At 41.0% G+C, this 26,101-nt stretch overlaps 1 protein-coding gene across 1 annotated transcript in view; it reads right to left on the minus strand.

Moving 5' to 3' along the window:
- LOC106570456 (calcitonin gene-related peptide type 1 receptor) overlaps positions 1–26,101 on the minus strand; it is a 127,433-nt gene that overhangs the window by 35,924 nt on the left and 65,408 nt on the right. The window contains exons 2-6 of the mRNA XM_045694897.1: positions 19,418–19,483; positions 9,050–9,212; positions 6,220–6,327; positions 4,926–5,029; positions 4,104–4,392 (exon numbers count right to left, since the gene is read on the minus strand). Coding sequence (XP_045550853.1) covers positions 4,104–4,392; positions 4,926–5,029; positions 6,220–6,327; positions 9,050–9,212; positions 19,418–19,462 — 709 coding nt within the window. The 5' untranslated portion in view covers positions 19,463–19,483. The remainder of the gene's footprint in view (positions 1–4,103; positions 4,393–4,925; positions 5,030–6,219; positions 6,328–9,049; positions 9,213–19,417; positions 19,484–26,101) is intronic.

Consider the following 26,101-nt stretch of genomic DNA (forward strand, 5'->3'; position numbering starts at 1 on the left):
CAAAATTGCTAAAAATAGCAAGCCATTCACTAAGGGCGAATTCATTAAAGAATGTTTAATTGACTCTGCAGCAATACTTTGCCCTGACAAGAAAGAGCTGTTTGAAAATGTTTCCCTGTCAAGACTGGAACAACAGTTGAAAGACAAGGTAAAGGATTTCAATTATTTCTCCTTGGCCCTGGATGAGAGCAGTGATGCATGTGACACGGCACAGTTGTTGATATTCTTACAAGGCATAACCCCAGACTTTGAAATTACAGAGGAGCTTGCTTCAGTGCAGCCAATGAAGAGCACAACCACAGGGAAAGATTTCTTGGAGGAGGTTAATAAGTGTGTGTCAAAGCTGGGACTGACTTTTGAAAGTTATCCAGTGTGACCACTGATAGGTGCCCAGGAAAAAACGTTGGCCTTTTGAAAAGGATACAAGATCAAGTAGCTGAGCTGAACCCAGATCAGAAAATGATTTTCCTGCATTGCATTATTCATCAGGAGGTGCTCTGTAAATTTGTTCTGAAAATGAGCCATGTTGTGGATACAGTCACTAAAGTGGTAAACTTCATAAGAGCAAAATCTTTAAACCACAGGCAGTTTGTCTCACAGTTGGAAGAGAGCGTCAGGTCATGCAGATCTCCCCTACCACACAAACGTGAGATGGCTGAGTTTGGGGAAGGTGCTTAAAAGTCAGAGATTGTTGAGTTTTTGCAAATGAAAGGAAAATATGTGGAGTTTTCTCATCATTTTGAGGATTTCAAAGTGTTGGTATTGGGTATTTTCCAAAACATGTGTGCTCATTTCAGAGGAGCCAGCAAAAATAGTGCACTCTATATGTGCTCTGGGTCATTAGACACCATTAGACATGCACCTGTCTGGGGAGTGGACATGACTGTTTATTTATGTACCAGTGATATGGCCTAATATTTACTGTTGCTATGGTTACGCCTATTGGGAATTTTCCAGAACATGTGTGTTCATTTCAGAGGAGTTAGCAGGATGACATGTCTGTTTATTTTTCAACTATTGCTATGGCTCTAATGTTTCCATGCCCTAACATGAAACCAAACTAAAATTAGTACAAGGCAAAAAGATAACGGTGGCTAAATGCCAGAGGGGATGAATCATTAACATAAAAAGGAGTTACTATGTCTGTGACGTAAGGAGGAAAAATGTATAAGAAGTATGTGCCAATGTTGAAAAGGCAGTTGTTTTCATGAACCAGCTCAGCTTTTATTATATTGTAATAAAAGTCTATTTCAACTCACAGGCTCCGGTATTTGAGAAATATTATTGACTGAATATTTCCACGATATTGGAAAATGACATGCTGTTGGTTTTCTCTCCTTTCACCTTCAATGTGGATAACGCTCCCACTGACCTGCAAATTGGGCTTATCGATCTTCAGTCTGATGCAGTGATTGGAGAACTATTCAAAACAATGTCACTGACGAGGTTCTATGCATCTCTCGATGAACAAAACTACAAAGATTAGGAGTCATGCTCAGAAGATGTTTGTACTGTTTGGGTAAACCTATGCATGTGAACAGACATTTTCAGTGATGAAATTTAACAAGTCAAGGCAGAGATCATCTCTTACTGACTCTCACATCTCAGCAATCCTGCCCATAGCGACGTCAGAAACTATACCTGACTTCACTGCTCTAGTCAATGCCCATCAGATACTTCATTCCTCACACTGATTGAGTAGTTTAACTGTAATGTTGAGCTCTCTCTCTTTCTTGTGTTTTTGTGCATACCCGTTAACAAGAGTTTTGTCCGTGGTGCAGAATGCACAGTGTAATTTTCCCTCTGTGTAGTTCATTGCATGTTTAATAATGAAAATACCTACCAAAAGGAGAACATAGATGTGGTTTATTTCTGTGCATGTTAAAAAAGTCTAATAAGTAGCATATCTGGACATGATTTACAGTAGATATATCTATCAACACAGTCATACACATGATGTATAATCTTGTAATATGATTCTGGCCCGCGATGGCAAAAATATATTCTAATGTGGCCGCCCAGGCCTGCACTACGCTCTTAAGCTCGTGGTGGTTGCTAAGCAGCACCCGTTACTACTATCCTCCTGACAGTTTTAAACTTTGCGAGGCATGTCAGTCACTTCACCCATCTCTTCGCATAGCCCACCACATGCACTATTTTCTTAACCACAACTGGACAGATCCGTAAGGAATTACTGTGGGAATAAATAATCACTGAATTATGAAAATACTGGAATAAAGTAGGCCAATGAAATTGAAGGCATCAAATTCTTGCTAACGGAAACTCCCAAAGTCATCCAATATTGTTATAATAGCCTACATTTGATTGAAGCAATAGCCTACCCGCGTGTGGTCAACTATTTCAGCACCATTTCGTGCTGCTTTGAGACAAGCCTGGGGTCTTGATAAATCAATCAATGTCCGATTTTTCTTTTCACTGAATCTCAGTTTGGATTTTGGTTAGGCTACAATTTGTCACCCCCTGATCTGTTTCACCTGTCCTTGTGCTTGTCTCCACCCCCTCCAGGTGTCACTCACTATCCCCGGTGTATTTATCCCTGTGTTTTCTGTCTCTCTGTGCCAGTTCGTCTTGTTTGCCAAGTCAACTAGCGGTTATCTCCTAGCTCCTTTTTTTCCCGGTCTCTGTTTTTCCTAGTCCTCCTGGTTTTGAACCTTGCCTGTCCTGACACCGAACCCGCCTGCCAACGCCTTGTACTGTTTGGACTCGGACCTGGTTACTGAACCCCTGGCTGTCCTGACCTCGAGACTGTCTAACGCCCTGTACTGTTTGGACTCTGACCTGGTTATTGAACTCTCGCCTGTCCCCGACCTGCCTTTTGCCTACCCCTTGTGTTATAATAAATATCGGAGCTCAACCATCTGACTCCTGTGTCTGCATATGGGTCTCGCCTTGTGCCCTTATACAATGAGGCTGTGGAAATGTTAGCCAAGTTGAGGTGAGTGCTGCTCATGATCATCTTGTCTAGTAGGTTCATTTATTAGGACTGCATGTTATGTAGCATGTTATGTAGTTTAACAAGGGGATTGTTTACTCTTCACTCGCAGTCGCTCAGTAGCCTAGGCCTATTCACAACCAAAAAGCCTTGTTTCACTGAATCTCTGTCTGTATATTTGGTTAATTCTCTGACTGGGGAAAAATAAGTGGAGGTAGTATAGCTCATCTTTCACTTGGTCATCTAGCACCGATCAGAAATATTTACCATGCAATAATGTAACCTAAATCAAGTGTAGGTCATTATTTTTGCTCGAAAGCAAAAGCGCACGGAGGATGTCAAATATGAACACGAGACTCAGGTGCTTTTGAAAATATCTATTTATTTATATTATTTTCTATGTGTATCGTGATGAAGATACTCTCAATGTAAAACCCTACTGCCTGCTCCCTAACAAGGCAGAGTGAGTGTAGGAAAGAAATGAAACGTGGATGAAAAAAGTATGGACTTGGGCTCTGTTTCAAAATATCGCTTTTTTTTTATATGATAACGTTTCCACACGTTACCATGACGCAAGTTGTATGGGAAAAATATGATTAGTATTTTATTCTGTTATATTTCATTATATTCTTAGCCTACTATAAAATATGTGTGTTGACTGTGATCAGCGTAGCCTAAGTGTGTCTTGTCTGTTTAATGAACAAAATAACTAGAGTTCCTGTGCATGGCACAGCCACATGGCACAGCCACATGGCATATAGACTGCACAGACCAGTAACATAATTCAACTCAAAATATGCCATTCTATTCTTTTGAAAATACATTTCATTAGTCTTATAATGTTTCTCATGACCTGAGTATTTTCTCAATGGATTTATTAAAATAGACACCCACCCACATCTGTATACCACTACTACCACTCCTCACCGGCATGTGCGCTGGAGGTATAAAAGACATGTGCGCTGGAGGTATAAAAGACGTGCGCTGGAGGTATGAAAGGCATGTGCGCTGGAGGTATAAAAGGCATGTGCACTGGAGGTATAAAAAGCATATGCAGGCAAAAATGTTGTAAAAATGCCAATTTTTTTACAGGCAAAATCTCAGAAATCCTATGTGAAAGCGGAATTAGAGTAGCGCACATCATCACTACCTGATTTGTTATACGGCTGGTCTCTGTTCATCTTCTCAAAGCATTTGTATTGACCGTCGATGATCTTCTTCCTCTCCTCCTCCTCCTGACTGACCCTGGGGCTGACTGGAGTCTCCACAGTGGGCTCTAGCAAACCATGGGGAGTCACCTTCTGGCTGACTGGAGTCTCCACAGTGGGCTCCACAGACCCTGGCTCTAGCAGACCATGGGGAGTCACCTTCTGGCTGACTGGAGTCTCCACAGTGGGCTCCACAGACCCTGGCTCTAGCAGACCATGGGGAGTCACCTTCTGGGGAAGAACCACATGTAACGGGACAGACACCATAAAGAAACACACACAATACAGCATGAGGATTTCTACTTGTCAACAGGGAACAGTAACAGTTATTATATAAAGACAGATCAATAACTAATAGAAGTAGAAAACTGTTGAAAAACATGTAGAAAACACTTCAGACAACATACAGAATGAGTAGGCGGGCCCAGAGTTGTTCCTGATCAAGAGACCAGACTAGGAAAACCTCCTGGCTCTAGTTATGGTGTTAAACAAATCAAAGGAATAATAGCCAGGAAACACAACAGACTGACAACAGAAACAGATTAAGGATTAGAATAGCCTGACTAGAGCTGCTGGGGTCCTGTCTGCACAGCCAGGGTTCGCTCCTAATGGCACCCTATTCACTAAAAAGTGCAATAGGGTTCTGGTCCAAAGTAGTGGACTTTATAGGGAATATGGTGCCATTTTGGATGCATAGCCTGTCCCAGACAGACCTGTACTCTTTTGTCCATTAATCAACTGAGAACGAATCAATCTCCAATTACCTTGAACTTTTCCTTGGAGAACGTCAGACATTTGGACCAGGTCTTATTAATGAAGGGACTTTGGACCCAATTACCAGATTCATCACAATATTTTGACACTTTTCCTGTAAAAAAATAAACAATTCATGGTAATTGTTAGCGTTATAATTTCAGCGATGAGTAATGGTGATTTGGCAGCTACTGAATCCATCATTGTCATGAAGCTGCTGCTATAGCTACTGACTGGACTGTAATATCAACTGTAGAGGCAATAGTTACCCACTGGGTACACGTCAGTTCAACACCTAGTTTTCATTTACATTTGGTTGAGTTGTCAACTAACGTGAATTCAACGTGAACATAACAAAACATTTCACTATGTCATTAGGTTAGAAGCTGGATGAAAGAAATATGAAATGCATTTACACTGATGATTTGTGTGGAAACAACGTTGATTCAACCAGTTTGTGCCCTGTGGGTAGTTTTTTCTCTCATTTTGCTGTCATATAAATGTTGTTATTTGTACCGCAGATTGCCCCTTTAAGTGTTATTCTGTTTGTCCTCATTACTCAATTGAGCATCACTGCATTCCATAACACTGAGAGCCAGCTCCTTGTCATTTAACTAATTCACCACCAAAGCTAGAAAAACACTTAAGATATAAGTTATGGGCATCACATAACACTTTAATATACCAGACTTGGGGAAACTCTTCCCTGCTCTAATCCCTAAAGCTTGAGTTGAATCTCCTGTTGGATAATGACTGAGATCACGATGTTCCATGTCTGTAAGCACGCTAACCCAGCAGCCTGTCCTCCCCCAGCAGCTAATCAATGGTTCTGTACATAAAACCCAGCTAAACTATCCAAGACAGCTTGCTTCAACCAAACAAAAGAAGAGTGAAATAATTAGATCGATTGTTGCATCACTAGTGATTAACAATCTATATACTCTACACTCATTAGTCCAACTCTCATTGCGTCACTGGTCAGATTGGTCAGATAAGTACCTGTTTTCAAAAAGCATCTCGGAGTAGGAGTGCTGAACTAGGATCAGTTTTGCCTTTTAGATCACATTCCATAAGAGTACATGGACAGGGAGGACCTGATTGATGTTTGATACAGATCTAGGACCAGTTCCCCCCCGTCCATATAATCTTTTTCAAGCAAAACTGATCCTAGATCAGAACTTGAGTGTAAGATGCCACATTGTCATTCCTATAGAGACTATTGGTAAAAATGATCTCTATAATCTACTTGTGGCCTGGCCAGTTCCCTCTGCACAAATTTGATCATTTATCAGTGTGCGGTCTTACCAGAGGTGTCCAGGCCAGGGTAGTCTGGGCAGTTCTGTGTGGCGTAGGTCCCCACCGGAGTCTCGTCCCAACATAACAAGCCATCCCACATACGACTACAGAACACACCTGCATCAGGGAGAATTACTTTTTAATATCTATAGCTAGCTGTGCATTAATAACACTTCAGGCTACCTCCATATTGCTGAACCATGTGTTAACGATTCATGTCTAACCCTATTATTTACAGTACCAGTCAAAAGTTTGGACACACCTACTCATTCAAGGGTTTTTCTTTATTTTTACTATTTTCTACATTGTAGAATAATAGTGAAGACATCAAAACTATGAAATAACACTTATGGAATCATGTAGTAACCAAAAAAGTGTTAAACAAATCAAAATACATTTTATATTTTATATTCTTCAAAGTAGCCACCCTTTGCCTTAATGACAGCTTTACACACTCTTGGCATTCTCTTAACCAGCTTCACCTGGAATGCTTTTCCAACAGTCTTGAAGGAGTTCCCACATATGCTGAGCACTTGTTGACTGCTTTTCCTTCACTCTGCAGTCCAACTCATCCCAAACCATCTCAATTGGGATGAGGTCGCGTGATTGTGGAGGCCAGGTCATCTGATGCAGCACTCCATCACTCTCCTTCTTGGTCAAATAGCCCTTACACAGCCTCAATGTGTGTTTTGGGTCATTGTCCTGTTGAAAAACAAATGACAGTCCCACTAATAGAAAACCAGATGGGATGGCGTATCGCTGCAGAATGCTGTGGTAGCCATGCTGGTTAAGTGTGCCTTGAATTCTAAATAAATTACTGAGTGTCACTAGCAAAGTACCCACACCATCACATCTCCTCCTTCATGCTTCATGGTGGGAGCCGCACATGCAGAGATCATCCGTTCACCTACTTTGCGTCTCACAAAGACACGGTGGTTGGAACCAAAAATCTCAAATTTGGACTCATCAGACCAAAGGACATATTTCCACCGGTCTAATGTCCATTGCTCGTGTTTCTTGGCCCAAGTCTTGCTTTCCTGTGGCGGTCCTAATGAGAGCAAGTTTCATCATAGCGCTTGATGTTTTTTTTGACTGCACTTGAAGAAACTTTCAAAGTTCTTGACATTTTCCATATTGACAGACCTTCATGTCTTAAAGTAATGATGAACTGTAATTTCTCTTTGCTTATTTGAGCTGTTCTTTCCATAATATGGACTTGGTCTTTTACCAAATAGGGCTATTTTCTGTATACCACCCCTACCTTGTCACAACACAACTGATTGGCTCAAACGCATTAAGAAGGAAAGAATTCCACAAATCAACTTTTAACAAGGCACACCTGTTAATTGAAATGCATTCCAGGTGACTACATCATGAAGCTGGTTGAGATAATACCAAGAGTGTGCAAGCTGTCATCAATGCAAAGGGTGGCTACTTTGAAGAATCTAAAATAAGAAATGTACACTTTTTTGGTTACTACATGATTCCATATGTGTTATTTCATAGTTTTGATGTCTTTATTATTATTCTACAATGTAAACATTTTTAGAAATAAAGGAAAACCCTTGAATGAGTAGGTGTGTCCAAACTGTTGACTGGTATGGTACATTTGAGACATTTAGCAGATGCTCGGTGTCACGCCCTGACCTTAGAGATCCTTTTATGTCTCTATTTTGGTTGTTCAGGGCGTGAGTTGGGGTGGGCATTCTGTCCTTTTTTCTATGTTTGGTATTTCTTTGTTTCGGCCGGGTATGGCTCTCAATCAGGGACAGCTGTATATCGTTGTTGCTGATTGGGAGCCATACTTAGGCAGCCTTTTTTCCTTTGGGTTTTGTGGGTGGTTATTTTCTGTTTAGTCATTTGTTACCTGACAGAACTGTTTCGCTGTTGCACTTTGGTTTTTTGATTGTGTTCCTTCAAATAAATGTCATGATGAGCACTAACCACGCTGCGCCTTGGTCTACTCTTTCAGACGGCCATTACACTCGGTGCCTTTAGCACTTTCCATAAAAGCAGAGATGCTCCAACCATTTAGCTATGATAGTTTTATAGGCCTATATCACAGTATTTAAGTATTTTATAGGCATATAACACTGCATTTAAGTATTTTATAGGCATATAACACTGCATTTAAGTATTTTATAGGCATATAACACTCCACCCCAAAACTATCTTTTGGTATTTTCTTCATTAGTCCATTGTTGACATATTCCCAACTTGTCAGCAAACAAGTTTTCAAGATATGTAACTTTCAAAATACAGAAATTATCTCCGTATGACGCATTTCACATCATATGATGCTGTGTTTTATATTATATAATGTAAAATGCATCATACAGGATTATTTCTGAATTTTGAAAGTTACATACTATCTTGAAAACTTGATTGGTGACAGTCCCAAAATGTTTTGCTTATGTCAACAATGGACTAATGAAACAAATACCAAAAGATAGTACCAGCATTTCAATTACCTATAGCATCAAGGGAGCGCTGATTACACATCCATCCACTAACATTTACTTACACAACAAAGGTCATAGCATCAACACTAGTGCTTTCTCAAGGAGCCCTAGTAATCAGATCAAAGGTCATAGCATCAACACTAGTGCTTTCTCAAGGAGCCCTCGTAATCAGATCAAAGGTCATAGCATCAACACTAGTGCTTTCTCAAGGAGCCCTAGTAATCAGATCAAAGGTCATAGCATCAACACTATGCTTTCTCAAAGAGCTCCAGTAATCAGATCCCAGACTCCCAGTAAGTAGTGTGATTAGATTGAAGGGGCAATCTGGGATTGGTACATCCATTTTTGTACTTTTAAATGAGTGATTTGTGCTTCACCTGTGATGTTGTGCTTCTGGTCTCGGCTGAACAGCTCAAGACATTTGTATTGACCCTCGGCGGTCATGGTCTGCCTCTCGTCCTCCATTATGGTCAGGACAGGCCTGAGAGATGTGTCTGGGCTAGCAGGCTCAGAGCTGGACTCCCCGGCAACAGTTCCACTCTGCAAAGACACAGCAACCACTTCATCTTACCACAATAGAGCTATTTAACATCTAAGTGACTGGATAGTGATGTATGTGTAGGTTGCACCTAGACTGTGCTGCCCTGAAACTAATTGCCCTGAGCTGAATCAATTTGCATTGTGTTGTGACAATATTGGCATGCTTGTTCTTCAACAGTCAATGTGAATGTGTAATGATCTAGAATGAGTCCTAGAATGAGCTGTTCTCTTTCTATGGTATACTATTGGAATTGTGAGAGCGATTTATTGACATTATAGTCCCACATGAACTTGGGGCGGCAGGTAGCCTAGTGGTTAGAGGCAGGTAGCCTAGTGGTTAGAGACAGGTAGCCTAGTGGTTAGAGGCAGGTAGCCTAGTGGTTAGAGGCAGGTAGCCTAGTGGTTAGAGGCAGGTAGTTTAGTGGTTAGAGCGTTGGACTAGTAACTAGACTAGATCGAATCCCCGAGCTGACAAGGTAAAAATCTGTCGTTCTGCCCCTGAACAAGGCAGTTTACCCACTGTTCCTAGGTCGTCATTGAAAATAAGAATTTGTTGTTAACTGACTTGCCTAGTTAAATAATGGTAAAAAAATAAATAATAATAATGCTTAAAGCAATAGAAGAATAGAGTATCATTCTGTGAGTGTCCCAATGCTGTAATTGAAACGTGCGTTGACATGGTTACAGATGACTAGCATACAAGAACCTACAAATTCTCTATCTATAGTTTTGTCAAACCGTGGTTGACTCATTCATGTATTCCTCCACACAGTAAAATGCATTTGAGAACTCACAAAATAACTAATAAAAAGGGATAGATTTTTTTATATGAAGAGGACAAGAGCGTTGCTCTGATCCTGTCTGTTCTCCTATTGTGTGGTTTGGAAAAAAAGTCTTAAAAAACCATGGGAGCTCGTCTCGTCTCCAACGCTGATGTAGATAACACTTCGCTGCACAAAGACGAGGAGGAAATCAAGATTCAAATAGCATCTGTGTCCAATGCGTCGTCGTGAGTGTGACTCATCTCTCCTAATATTTCTACAGAGAATTAAGCCACTCAAGCGCCGGAGCTTGTCATTTCTCTCGCTCTCTCGCTCTTATTCTCTTGTTCTCTTTCCGCTTCCACACTTTAATTAATTATACATAAATATTAACACAATAGCTTGGAGAGATTTGCTCGCAAACACCTCCCACCCGCCCTAACCTCCTCCCTCCTTTCTCTCTTTTTTAATTACTTTCGTCTCTTCCCGTTGAACTTTTGGAGAGTTCTTTTCCTTCTCCAGGGAATAGTACATCAGTTACCTGACAATTCAAATCATACTGAGCTACAGACACAAACATAAAAGGAAAGGGAGATGATTTTTTTCGTCTGAGAGAGTTTTCGGAATATTGACGATGTCCCATGTAGCAGTTTAGCAGCCGTACATATGATGTCACTCCAAACGTTGAAGTAAATGACGTCATACATACGACCACCAGGCCACCACCAATGTCAGCTTTAAAGGTCCAGACAGTGAGTAAACCTCACCTGTACACAAATGTCCTTCCTCTATCCTTTCCTCCACGCAGCTTGCTGAAATAATAGTTACTTCAGAAGCTTAGAGTAAAGCTTCACTGGACGCAAAGACAAGTGCATGAACATCAGTCAGATTAAAGAGATCAGCATGAATTCGATTTACCTTTTACACTCAGACAGGCAGACAAATGTAATTTAATTACATGGTACAAACACTTATCGACAGCCAACTTATCATCAGGTGAACATTTCATTTCACATCGACACTGATGAATAGAAGACCAAATGGACAAATGTATTATTATCAGTACAAATGTATTATTATCAGTACAAAGGTGTTATTATCAGTACAAATGTATTAGTATCAGTACAAATGTATTATTATCAGTACAAAGGTATTATCATCAGTACAAAGGTATTATCATCAGTACAAAGGTATTATCATCAGTACAAAGGTATTATTATCAGTACAAATGTATTATTATCAGTACAAAGGTATTATTATGAGCCAAAAACCTGTTGCTATACCGATAAAGCAGTTCAACAATACAAGTAAGTGTCCTGACAAACATGTAAAATAAAACATCTAGAATCCATTTTGCTGACAAAGAAAACTCATTTCTACATGCTTTACCTGGGCAAGCTCCACATGCTTTATCTACCTTACATCTACATGCTTTACCTACCTTACCTCTACATGCTTTACCTACCTTACCTCTATATCCTTTACCTACTTTACCTCTACATGCTTTACCTACTTTACCTCTACATGCTTTACCTACTTTACCTCTACATGCTTTACCTACTTTACCTCTATATGCTTTACCTACTTTACCTCTACATGCTTTACCTACTTTACCTCTACATGCTTTACCTACTTTACCTCTACATGCTTTACCTACTTTACCTCTATATGCTTTACCTGCTTTACCTACTTTACCTCTACATGCTTTACCTACTTTACCTCTACATGTTTTACCTACTTTACCTCTACATGTTTTACCTACTTTACCTCTATATACTTTAGTTCTTCTACATGCTTTACCTACTTTACCTCTACATGCTTTACCTGCTTTACCTCTACATGCTTTACCTACTTTACCTCTATATGCTTTACCTGCTTTACCTCTACATGCTTTACCTGCTTTACCTCTACATGCTTTACCTACTTTACCTCTACATGCTTTACCTGCTTTACCTCTACATGCTTTACCTACTTTACCTCTACATGTTTTACCTACTTTACCTCTATATACTTTAGTTCTTCTACATGCTTTACCTACTTTACCTCTACATGCTTTACCTACTATACCTCTACATGCTTTACCTACTTTACCTCTATATGCTTTACCTGGGCTGTTTACAAACAAAACCAAAGCGTGCACAACTTTGGGGCAGGACAGATGAGGTTGGCTTACAATCAAAAGATTCTTGACAACATCTAAATCATATTTCCTCTCCAAATCTTTATTGAAACCATCAATAAAGTTGCCCAATAAGCACTGTTGTCTCTCAAATACATTGTTACAGTTGTTGGTTAGCTAGCTAGTTCAAAATAGGGAAGGATTGTGAAACTATTTGCGTTTTTTCCTTGATTTACATTGGCCATTTTGTAGGTTTTCTATCTAATGTCTTCCATATTGCCAAATCTCCTCATCTGCTTGCATGCGTGTCCCCTATCAAGGTGTTTTGGTACTTCCATTATGCACTATGCTTTTCTGCACGCTTACTATTCCACAGGTCAATATAGTCTACCTGTCTTAAGGTCTATCCTGCCCTCTATCCACCATTCATAGTGACAATAGTGGTAGGTGGATCGTTTGTCCAGATCTGCAATAGGCTAACTAGCAATCATACCACAGGTTAAATCATTCTGCATACATTTTCAATATAAATCCACAAGATAGAAGAATATCTGATAGGCAGGGGAGAGGCCAGGTGTATTTATCTGTATGTATTATTTTACTGCTCTATGGATAGAATTATTGTTGGATAACCTTATTTACTATTATGTAGTGATTTCTTGTTCACTCTTTATGACGTGCGCACTGCACAGAACACCGTAAGATTTATCACTGAATTATCACAGTGACTTATTGTAATATTTGTTTGTGTCAATTAATCCCGTGAGGGATGGGTTGCCAATCAATCAATTAATCAAATGTATTTATAAAGCCCTTTTTACATCAGCTGATGTCACAAAGTGCTATACAGAAACCCAGCCAAAAACCCCAAACAGCAAGCAATACAGATGTAGAAGCACGGCGATTTGACACGAAATAAAATGTCATTCATTCATTATCATTCATTTGTGAAGACACGCAGTTCAAGAAGCTCCCCTATTGATCTTGTTTATGGACAATAAAATGATTCTACATAGACTAGTGTACGACATCGCAAGCCAAGGAATAATTGCATTATTGTTTTCAAGTGAGTACAATTGAGTACAATTCTACTGCTCTAGGCTGTAAACTGCAGTGAAAATGTCTTTTGAATAATGGTGTAAAAGCCCTGTTATTTGAATGTTTCATTCCATTTGGATCAGTTGTGGGTCTACTCTGATAGATTCTAGATAGGCACAGTAGCAGGCCACTCTGGCTTTATTTTTACTTCTGATACTGATGCGCTGTCTCCATACATTGCCTTCAGAAAGTATTCATATCCTTTGACTTATTCCACATTTTGTTACAGCCTGAATTCAAAATTGAGATTTTGTTTCTCACCAATCTACACACAATACCCCATAATGAAAAAAGTGAAAACATGTTTTTATACATTTTAGAAAATGTATTGCAAATGAAATACAGAAATATCTCATTTACACAAGTATTCACACCCCTGAGTCAATACTTAGAATCATCTTTGGCAGCGATTACAGTTGTGAGTCTTATATTATTCTTTTTACAATTCTTCAAGCTCTGTCACGTTGGTTCTTGATCATTGCTAGACAGCCATTTCAAATCTTGCCATAGATTTTCAAGCCAATTTAAGTCAAATCTGTAACTAGGCCACTCAGGAACATTCAACTTTGTCTTAGTATTGCGTTTTAGGTTATTGTACTGCTGAAAGGTGAATTTGTCTCCCAGTGTCTGTTGGAAAGCACACTGAACCAGGTTTTCTAACAGGATTTTTCCTGTACTTAGCTCTATTCCCTTTTATTTGTTCATCCTAAAAAGCCTCCTTAGTCCTTGCCGATAACAAGCATGCCAATAACATGATGCGGCCACTACCATGCTTGAAAATATGAAGAGTTATACTCAGTAATGTGTTGTATTCAATTTGCCCTAAACATAATACTTTATATTCAGGTCAAACAGTTAATTGCTTTGCAGCATTATTCTGTACAGGCTTCCTTCTTTTCTGTACAGGCTTCCTTCTGTAATTTAGATTATTATTTTGGAATAACTAAAATGTTGTTGTTCTATCCTCAGTTTTCTCCTATCGTGGTCATTAAACTCTAACTGTTTTAAAGTCACCATTGGCCTCATGGTGAAATCCCTGAGCGGTTTCCTTCCTCATCGGCAACTGAGTTAAGAAGGACGCTTGTATCTTTGTAATGACTGAGTGTATTGATACACCATCCAAAGTGTAATTCATAACTTCACAATGCTCAAAGGGATATTCAATGTCTGCTTTTAAAAAACCTTACCCTTCTACCAATAGTTGCCCTGCTTTGCGAGGCATTGGAAAACCTCCCTGGTCTTTGTGGTTGAATCTGTGTTTGAAATGCACTGCTCGACTAAGGGACTTTACAGACATTTGCTTAACAAGTCACATAATAAGTTGCATGGACTCACTCTGTGTGCATTAATAGTGTATGTGTGGGGTACAGAGATGAGGTAGCCATTAAAACATCATGTTAAACACTATTAATGCACACAGAGTGAGTCCATGCAACTTATTATGTGACTTGTTAAGCAAATGTTTACTCCTGAATGTATTTAGACTTACCTTAACAAAGGGGTTGAATACTTATTGACTCAAGACATTTCAGCTTTACATTTTTTTATTCATTTGTAAACATTTTTTAAAACAATTTGACTTTAAGGGGTTTTGTGTGTAGGCCAGTGACACAAAATCTCAATTTAATCCATTTTAAATTCAGGCTGTAACACAACAAATGTGGACAAAGTCAATGGGTGTGAATACTTTCTGAAGGTACTGTAGGCAGGCTCCCAGCAAGTCCAGTTATTCAGGAAAACTTAACATGCGTTCTCCTTTCCGATCATAGCAGCTATTCCTCCACCTAGAACCTAATGCTTCAATATAGACAAAATGTATGACGTTTTATGTGTGGCATAAACACAACTAGTCACAATGTTTAATCTGATTAGGTTACTTCAGAAGTCTCCTGTAGGCTACCTGCACACATTCATCCACTCCACTCTAATATAAATCCAGCATCCAAACTGCGCCACAACCTTTAGAATCATGGAAAGAGACAAAATGCCCCAAAAATCTGTTACAAAACACCAAAACGTTTAATGACATTCAGAGATTGCCAAACCAAGCCTTCGATAGTGAGTAGGGAGGGATGTATTTTCAGTTTGTCCAGATTGACGTTCTCTACTTGATTTTGGTGTTGAAAACACAAACATGATGATAAGCGCTTCAAGTCGGTAATCGTTATGCAGTTATTCATTGCTTATTGGTTGTGTGTGGTGCATTTGCACAGAAACCTGTTAGTGGAAAATTTGTTGCATATATTTTTTATAATTATAAATATAACATCAAGATTTACAAAAACTGATTTCCCCCTAGTTGATTATTGTCTGCAGCCGGCTCTGATCGTAGTGTAATGAGACAGGCAGGGAAAGTGAGCTCGTCCCCCCTCCCTTAGTATAGTCGTGCATAAGTAAAAACACCTCAAAACAAGACATTGTATTACAAACTGTAATTACACGAACGTTCTAACAAATTACCATCATACATAATACCCTTTGCATCTCATGAATAATAAATGAGGCTGATAGCTGCTGCCTTGAGTTTCAAGATCATAAAGTAACAAAAGGCAAAGACAGTGGCATTTGTGCTATAAGGTAACTGGTTTTCCATGCCAGCTGATCATTGGGTTTAAGTAAAGTATGATGAGGGTTGGCAAACAAGTGGGGATGCATCCAGCAAGCACTCACTCACTCACTCACTCACTCACTCACTCACTCACTCACTCACTCACTCACTCACTCACTCACTCACTCACTCCCACTCACTCACTCACTCCTCACTCACTCACTCACTCACCACCGCCACCCCACCACCACACACACACGCACACACCAGACAGACAGACAGACAGACAGACAGACAGACAGACAGACAGACAGACAGACAGACAGACAGACAGACAGACAGACAGACAGACAGACAGACAGACAGACAGACAGACAGACAGAGACACACCAGCCAACCAACCTCTGCCATTCATAGAAAGTATCTGCAGAGCGTCATGGCTGAAAGATATTCTGGCTTTTAGGTCATCCATGCCTCTAGTTGCCAAACTGAACCAATTAGTGATTTAACGGATTAGTGAACTACATCAAATTAATCGCTCTGATTTTCTCTACGCGTTGAAAACCAGCATAGCAAAACGTATTGCAGTTTATCTAGTACTTTGAGACAATGCATGGCATTTTATCAAGTTAAAACACATTTACAGAACAAATCCTGTACAATTTGGTAAAAAATTACAGTAATATATAAACTGCATTACAGTAATAAACACAGCAAAAAGTAATCTAACAACAAGTATTTACAGTACCAGTCAAAGGTTTGGACACACCTACTCATTCCAGAGTTTTAATTTCTTTTTACTATTTTGTACATTGTAGAATAATAGTGAATGCGTCAAAACTATGAAATACATATATGGAATCATGTAGTAACCAAAAAAGTGTAAAACAAATCAAAATATATTTACATTTTTAGATTCTTCAATGTAGCCACCCTTTGCCTTGATGACAACTTTGCACACTCTTGGTGTGCAACTTTGCACACTCTTGATGACAACTTTGCACACTCAGCTTCATGAATGCATTTCAATGAACAGGTGTGCCTTGTTGATTTGTGGAATTTCTTCCCTTCTTATTGCGTTTGAGCCAATCAGTTGTGTTGTGACAAGGTAGGGGTGGTATACAGAAAATAGCCCTATTTGGTAAAAGACCAAGTCCATATTATGGCAAGAACAGCTCAAATAAGCAAAGAGAAACGACAGTCCATCATTACTTTAAGACATGAAGGTCAGTTAATACAGGACATTTCAAGAACTTTGAAAGTTTCTTCAAGTGCAGTCAAAAAAAAACATCAAGCGCTATGATGAAACTGGCTCTCATGAGGTCCGCCACAGGAAAGGAAGACCCAGAGTTACCTCTGCTGCAGAGAATAAGTTCATTAGTGTTTCATACTCAGAAATTGCAGGCCAAATAAATGCTTCACAGAGTTCAAGTAACAGACACATCTCAACATCAACCGTTCAGAGAAGACTGCGTGAATCAGGCCTTCATGGTGGAATTGCTGCAAAGAAACTACTTCTAAAGGACACCAATAAGAAGAAGAGACTTGCTTGGGCCAAGAAACACGAGCAATGGACATTAGACCGGTGGAAATCTGTCCTTTGGTCTGATGAGTCCAAATTGAAGATTTTTGGTTCCAACCGCTGTCTTTGTGAGACAGAGTAGGTGAGCGGATAATTTTCGCATGTGTAGTTCCCACCATGAAGCATAGAGGAGGAGGTGTGATGGTGTGGGGGTGCATTGCACTGTCAGTGATTTATTTAGAATTCAAGGCACACTTAACCAGCATGGCTATCACAGCATTCTGCAGCGATACGCCATCCTACCTGGTTTGCGCTTAGTGGGACTGTCATTTGTTTTTCAACAGGACAATGACCCAAAACACACCTCCAGGCTGTGTAAGGGCTATTTGACCAAGAAGGAGAGTGATGGAGTGCTGCATCAGATGACCTGGCCTCCACAATCACCCAACCTCAACCCAATTGAGATGGTTTGGGATGAGTTGGACCGCAGAGTGAAGGAAAAGTGGCCAACAAGTTCTCAGCATATGTGGGAACTCCTTCAAGACTGTTGGAAAAGCATTCCAGGTGAAGCTGGTTGAGAGAATGCCAAGAATGTCTTCACTATTATTCTACAATGTAGAAAATAGAAAAAATAAAGAAAAACCCTTGAATGAGTAGGTGTGTCCAAAGTTTTGTTAACCTGTTAGGGCTAGGGGGCAGTATTGACACGGCTGGATAAAAAACGTACCCGATTTAATCTGGTTACTACTCCTGCCCAGTAACTAGAATATGCATATAATTATTGGCTTTGAATAGAAAACACCCTAAAGTTTCTAAAACTGTTTGAATGGTGTCTGTGAGTATAACAGAACTCCTATGGCAGGCCAAAACCTGAGAAGATTTCAAGCAGGAAGTGGCCTGTCTGAGAAGTAGTGTTTCATCTTGGCTCTTTTTATTGAAGACTCAGGATCTGTGCAATAACGTGACACTTCCTACGTCTTCCATAGGGTCTCAGAGCCCGGGAAAACGTTGAACGATATCGAGGCAGGCTCTGGCTGAAAAACGTTATCGCTTTTGGCAAGTGGCCGCTCAGAGTACTATGGGCTTAGGCGCGTGCCCGCTTCGACCGAATGCTTTCTTTTCCTTGGTCTGTTTATCTAAACGCATATTCCCGGTCGAAATATTATCGCTTTTTTATGAGAAAAATGGCATAAAAATTGATTTTAAACAGCGGTTGACATGCTTTGAAGTACGGTAATGGAATATTTAGAATTATTTTGTCACGAATTGCGCCATGCTCGTCACCCTTATTTAGCCTTTAGGATAGTGTCTAGAACGCACGAACAAAACGCCGCTGTTTGGATATAACGATGGATTATTTTGGACCAAACCAACATTTGTTATTGAAGTAGAAGTCCTGGGAGTGCATTCTGACGAAGACAACAAAGGTAATAACATTTTTCTTATAGTAAATCTGACTTTGATGAGTGCTAAACCTGCTGGGTGTCTAAATAGCTAGCCCTGTGATGCCGGGCTATCTACTGAGAATATTGCAAAATGTGCTTTCACCGAAAAGCTATTTTAAAATCGGACATAGCGAGTGCATAGAGGAGTTCTGTATCTATAATTCTTAAAATAATTGTTATGCTTTTTGTGAACGTTTATCGTGAGTAATTTAGTAAATTCACCGGCAGTGTTCGGTGGGAATGCTAGTCACATGCTAGTCACATGCTAATGTAAAAAGCTGGTTTTTGATATAAATATGAACTTGATTGAACAAAACATGCATGTATTGTATAACATAATGTCCTAGGGTTGTCATCTGATGAAGATCATCAAAGGTTAGTGCTACATTTAGCTGTGGTTTGGGTTTATGTGACATTATATGCTAGCTTGAAAAATGGGTTTCTGATTATTTCTGGCTTGGTACTCTGCTGACATAATCTAATGTTTTGCTTTCGTTGTAAAGCCTTTTTGAAATCGGACAGTGTGGTTAGATTAACGAGAGTCTTATCTTTAAAATGGTGTAAAATAGTCATATTTTAGAAAAATTTAAGTAATATCATATCTAAGGTATTTGAATAACGCGCCACAGGATTCAACTGGCTGTTGAGTAGGTGGGACGCAAGCGTCCCACCTAGCCCATAGAGGTTAATGAGAAGCTGAAGATGTACTCACCACCATGAAAGATATCAAAAGCCAGTAGGAGCTTTTTAACCCCATACTGTCTGGTCCCAGCCAAGTCTGTGGAGACAGAAGAGAAGGGAAAATTAGTTTTTCTAGCGGAAAATTGGATTAACAAACAGAACCAGGTTGTAGTTTTGAATCACGATTAGGCAGCCCTGAGGATGGAGAACAGCACAACATTCTTTACTCTTGAATACTAATATACTGCAACAGTGGTTCCCATATTTACTGTTCTGGGGCAATTCAAGTTTTTCTGTCCCGAGGTGTTTGTGTGTTTGTGTGTTTGTGTGTGTGTGTGTGTGTGTGTGTGTGTGTGTGTGTGTGTGTGTGTGTGTGTGTGTGTGTGTGTGTGTGTGTGTGTGTGTGTGTGTTCATGTACAGTGGGGGGAAAAAAGTATTTGATCCCCTGCTGATTTTGTACGTTTGCCCACTTACAAAGAAATGATCAGTCTATAATTTTAGCTTTATTTGAACAGTGAGAGACAGAATAACAACAAAAAAATCCAGAAAAATGCATGTAAAAAATGTTGTAAATTGATTTGCATTTTAATGAGGGAAATAAGTATTTGACCCCTCTGCAAAACATGACTTAGTACTTGGTGGCAAAACCCTTGTTGGCAATCACAGAGGTCAGACGTTTCTTGTAGTTGGCCACCAGGTTCGCACACATCTCAGGAGGGATTTTGTCCCACTCCTCTTTGCAGATCTTCTCCAAGTCATTAAGGTTTCGAGGCTGACGTTTGGCAACTCGAACCTTCAACTCCCTCCACAGATTTTCTATGGGATTAAGGTCTGGAGACTGGCTAGGCCACTCCAGGACCTTAATGTGCTTCTTCTTGAGCCACTCCTTTGTTGCCTTGGCCGTGTGTTTTGGGTCATTGTCATGCTGGAATACCCATTCACAACCCATTTTCAATGCCCTGGCTGAGGGAAGGAGGTTCTCACCCAAGATTTGACGGTACATTGCCCCGTCCATCGTCCCTTTGATGCGGTGAAGTTGTCCTGTCCCCGTAGCAGAAAAACACCCACAAAGCATAATGTTTCCACCTCCATGTTTGATGGTGGAGATGGTGTTCTTGGGGTCATAGGCAGCATTCCTCCTCCTCCAAACACAGCGAGTTGAGTTGATGCCAAAGAGGTCCATTTTGCTCTCATCTGACCACAACACTTTCACCAGTTGTCCTCTGAGTCATTCAGATGTTCATTGGCAAACTTCAGACGGGCATGTATATGTATTCTTGAGCAGGGGGACCTTGCGGGCACTGCAGGATTTCAGTCCTTCACGGCGTAGTGTGTTACCAATTGTTTTCTTGGTGACTATGGTCCCAGCTGCCTTGAGATCATTGACAAGATCCTCCCGTGTAGTTCTGGGCTGATTCCTCACCGTTCTCATGATCATTGCAACTCCACGAGGTGAGATCTTGCATGGAGCCCCAGGCCGAGGGATATCGACAGTTCTTTTGTGTTTCTTCCATTTGCGAATAATCGCACCAACTGTTGTCACCTTTTCACCAAGCTGCATGGCGATGGTCTTGTAGCCCATTCCAGCCTTGTGTAGGTCTACAATCTTGTCCCTAACATCCTTGGAGAGCTCTTTGGTCTTGGCCATGGTGGAGAGTTTGGAATCTGATTGATTGCTTCTGTGGACAGGTGTCTTTTTTACAGGTAACAAGCTGCGGTTAGGAGCACTCCCTTTAAGAGTGTGCTCCTAATCTCAGCTCGTTACCTGTATAAATGACACCTGGGAGCCATAAATCTTTCTGATTGAGAGGGGGTCAAATACTTATTTCCCTCATTAAAATGCAAATCAATTTATAACATTTCTGACATGCGTTTTTCTGGATAGTTTTGTTGTTATTCTGTCTCTCACTGTTCAAATAAACCTTACATTAAAATTATAGACTGATCCTTTCTTTGTCAGTGGGCAAACATACAAAATCAGCAGGGGGTCAAATACTTTTTTCCCCCACTGTATGTGACTGACAAAAAAAGTTAATTATAGTTCAATAAGAGATGGAGAGAGAGAGGAGGAAAACTAGAGCGAGAGAGAGAGGAGGAAAACTAGAGCGAGAGAGAGAGGAGGAAAACTACAGCGAGAGAGAGAGGAGGAGAACTACAGCGAGAGAGAGGAGGAAAACTACAGTGCGAGAGAGAGAGGAGGAAAACTACAGCGAGAGAGAGAGGAGGAAAACTACAGCGAGAGAGAGAGGAGGAAAACTACAGCGAGAGAGAGAGGAGGAAAACTACAGCGAGAGAGAGAGGAGGAAAACTAGAGCGAGAGAGAGAGGAGGAAAACTAGAGCGAGAGAGAGAGGAGGGAAACTACAGCGAGAGAGAGAGGAGGAAAACTACAGCGAGAGAGAGAGGAGGAAAACTACAGCGAGAGAGAGAGGAGGAAAACTACAGCGAGAGAGAGAGGAGGAAAACTACAGCGAGAGAGAGAGGAGGAAAACTACAATGTGAGAGAGGAGGAAAACTAGAGCGAGAGAGAGAGGAGGAAAAAACTACAGTGTGAGAGAGGAGGAAAACTAGAGCGAGAGAGAGAGGAGGAAAACTAGAGCGAGAAAGAGAGGAGGAAAACTACAGCGAGAGAGAGAGAGAGGAGGAAAACTACAGCGAAAGAGAGAGAGAGGAGGAAAACTACAGCGAGAGAGAGAGAGAGGAGGAAAACTACAGTGAAAACTACAGTTCAGCAAGAGAGAGACGGACTCAAGAGAGAGCTGGCTGTCAAAGGAGGTGAGAGAGCCCAAAAAGACAGGCTGCAGAGAGTAATAACGAGACCCACAGAGAGGACAGCTGCTGGAGAGAAAGAGAACAGAGGACAGGCTGCAGGAGAGAAAGAGAACCGAGGACAGGCTGCAGGAGAGAAAGAGAACAGAGGACAGGCTGCAGGAGAGAAAGAGAACAGAGGACAGGCTGCAGGAGCAGCTAGATCACCACTCTATGACCTGCCCTCACACAGCAGAGGAGCCCAGCTCAACCAGCCAGGCTTCCCCAGCCCTGCCTGCTGCACCCCTCCTCCCCAACCCACAGAACAGCCTCCCACTGACAGCGGCACCGGCACAGACCAGCCACACCCCAGCTCCAACACCCACCAGCCCCCCCTCTGCCCCCTCCAGTCCAGAAGAAACACTGGCTGACATCGTCCTGTTGATGGACTCAAATGGGATGTTTGTTCAGGAGAATAAACTTTTCCCTCGACACAAAAGGAGAAAGGTGTGGTGCCCAACAACGCAGAGTGCCATGGAGCTGCTTGAAAAGGCCCAGCTCGGGTCGCCAAGCCACATAATCATACACACCGGAAGCAACGACCTGCGTGCTCAGCAGGAGAGGGTGGCGACTTCACTACGGGGAGTGATTGAGAAGGCCTCCGCAATCTTCCCCAACTCAAGAATCATGGTGTCAACCCTTCTACAGAGGAATGACTTCCACCCTGGCCACAATCCAAAGAATAAACGCCAGCCTCTCCCGGGACTGTGCCCTGCGATCCAATGTACACCTGGCCCACCATCCCACCCTCGATCTGGACTGTCTCTATGAACATGTTCACCTGTACAGGGAGACAGTCCCCATCCTTGCCAAGACTCTCAAGGATGTCGCTTTAAACCGCAGCCCGACCTCTCCACCCAGGAACAACGGAGCAATCTCCACCCCGCCGAGATCACCGAGACAACACCCCGGACCAGCACCCTGGACCCCCCAGCCACGACCACAGCACCACCAACCTCAATACCCACCACAGCCAGCGCAGCACAGACCAACCCAGCCCAGCTTCAGAGCCACCCAGACGAGGCCTCCCACCCCCCTGCCCACCACCGCAGACCCACACTTGGAGGAGCCACAGCCCAGCAGGCAGAGCTACGCACAGGCTGTGAGAGGAGAAACTGGCCCAGCCCCCACCAACCAAATGAGTGACATTAAACAAATGCTGAGTCTACTATGCTCACATGTGATAGGCCGAGGGTCATGGTAAGATGAGCACAACAACTCCACCATCCTCACACTACATCCACCCAAGTGGCATGACACAAATGCTATCTTAAATGATAAACACATCACATTTGCATAATAAGAGTTTTCTTTAATTGAAAAAAACTATTTTAATAGTTCTTGTTGGATTGTGAGTGTTTGTCTCATTTTGAAGGTAAAGAAGAAAAAAAAGTTATGAAATGTTTTTACGTTGCATGTTGGAATTTACAAGGATTAAGTCCTCTGCTTTTGGGCTAAAGAGCAGAAACCCAGACTTCCTGAAAGTAATTGATGATGTTGATATTGTAGGAAACATGGTGCAGAGGTGATGTTTCTACTGGCTGTCCACTAGGTTTTAGGGAGATAATCCTACCATCCACCAAATTAAAAGGAATCAGACAGGGCAGAGACTCAGGACAGGGCAGAGACTCAGGACAGGGCAGAGACTCAGGACAGGGCAGAGACTCAGGGGAAATGCTAATATGGTATAAATCTGAACTAATTAATTAAATCGAATTGATCCAAACAGGAGAATTCTTTATCTGGTTAAAAATCAACAAGGAGGCTATCTTGACAGATAAAAACGTCTTCCTCTGTGCCACATACATTCCCCCCTCAGAGTCACCCTACTTCAATGAGGCCTTCCCTGTGGCTCAGTTGGTGGAGCATGGTGTTTGCAACGCCAGCATGGTGTGTGTGCAACGCCAGGGTTGTGGGTTTGATTCCCACGGGGGGCCAGTACAAAAAAATAATAATAATAATAAATGCATGAAATGTATGCATTCACTACTGTAAGTCGCTCTGGATAAGAGCGTCTGCTAAATGACTAAAATGTAAATGTAATGAAGAGAGTTTCTCCATTCTAGAGGGGGAAATTAGTCACTTTCAGGCCCAAGGCAACGTACTGGTCTGTGGAGACCTGAATGCTAGAACAGCAGACAAATTAGCCTCCTTGGCTAATCTAAAGAAGCATAAGAGCAAACCAGAAAATAAAAAATTATTGCATAAATCTAAGAAAGTCATTGAGAAATATATCTAATCAAAAACACAGAGAACCAGACAACAAAAATATACGCCTTCAATATGGGGAAACACTGAAGCAATACAAATACACCCTAAGAACAATAAAGGAAAAGCACATTAGAAAACAGCTGGATGTAATTGAGGAATCCATAGATTCAAAACCACTTCTGGGAGAATTGGAATAAATTAAACAATCCTCATCAGGAGGAATTGGCTATCCAAAATGGGGATATGTGGAGAAATCACTTTGCAAACCTCTACAGCAATATAACAAAGAGCCCAGAACAAAAAGATATACAAGAAAAATTACAAATCCTTGAATCAGCAGTCAAAGACTATCAGAATCCTGTGGATACCCCAATTACAGAAGAAGAATTATTGGAAAACTACGCACTCTCCAACCCAAAAAGGCCTGTGGTGCTGATGGTATTTTAAATGAAATGATCAAATATAGAAATCACAAATTCAAATTGGCTATACTCAAACTCTTCAACATTATCCTCACTGCAGGTATTTTCCCCGATATTTGGAACCAGGGATAGATTACACCAATCTATAAAAAGGGAGACAAATTTCTCCCAAATAATTACAGAGGAATTTGCGTTATCAGCAACTTAGAGAAAATTCTCTGCAGTATTATAAATAGCAGACTACACCATTTCCTTGACGAACACAACGTCCTGAGCAGAAGCCTGGTTGGATTTCAAAAAAATTATCGTACAACAGATCACATTTACACCCTCCACACTCTAATTGGCAAACAAGTAAACCAAAACAAAGGCAAAATCTACTCGTGTTTTGTAGATTTCAAGAAAGCATTTGATTCGATTTGGCACCAAGGTCTTTTTTATAAACTAATAGAAAGTGGTATTGGAGGGAAAACATATTATGTTATTAAAGCAATGTACACTAAAAACAAATGTGTGGTTAAAATTGGCAACAAGCAAACAGACTTCTTCTCTCAGGGACGGGGAATGAAACAGGGCTGCCCAATAAGTCCAACACTATTTAACATCTACATTAATGAATTGGCAAAAACATTAGAAGAATCGGAAGCACCTGGTATCACCCTACACAACACTGAAATCAAGTGTCTGCTGTACGCAGATGACCTGGTGCTGCTGTCTCCCACTAAAGAGGGGTTACAGCAGCACCTAGATCGTCTTCACAGGTTCTGTCAGACCTGGGCTCTGACCGTTAACCTAAAAAAAACAAATATAATGATATTCCAAAAAAGGTCCAGAAATCAGGATGACAAATATAAATTCTATTTGGACACAGTTCTATTAGAACACACCAAAAACTACACATATCTAGGACTAAATATCAGCAGCACAGTAGGCTTTCACATGGCTGTGAATGAGCTGAGAGACAAAGCAAGAAGAGCATTCTATGCCATTAAAAGGAACATTAAAATCGAAATTCCAATTAGAATCTGGCTCAAAATTTTCCAATCGGTTATAGAACCAATTGCTCTATATGGCAGTGAAGTATGGGGTCCACTCTCTAATAATGAATTCACCAAATGGGACAAACATCCAATTGAAATACTGCATGCAGAGTTTTGCAAGACTGTATTGCAAGTGCAAAGAAAAACTCCAAATAAAGCATGTAGAGTAGAATTGGGCCAATACCCCCTTCTCATTCGAATAGAAAAAAGAGCCATCAAATTTTACAACCATCT

The sequence above is a fragment of the Salmo salar genome, chromosome ssa14 (assembly GCF_905237065.1).
Source record: "Salmo salar chromosome ssa14, Ssal_v3.1, whole genome shotgun sequence".
In the NCBI taxonomy this organism is placed as follows: Eukaryota; Metazoa; Chordata; class Actinopteri; order Salmoniformes; family Salmonidae; genus Salmo; species Salmo salar.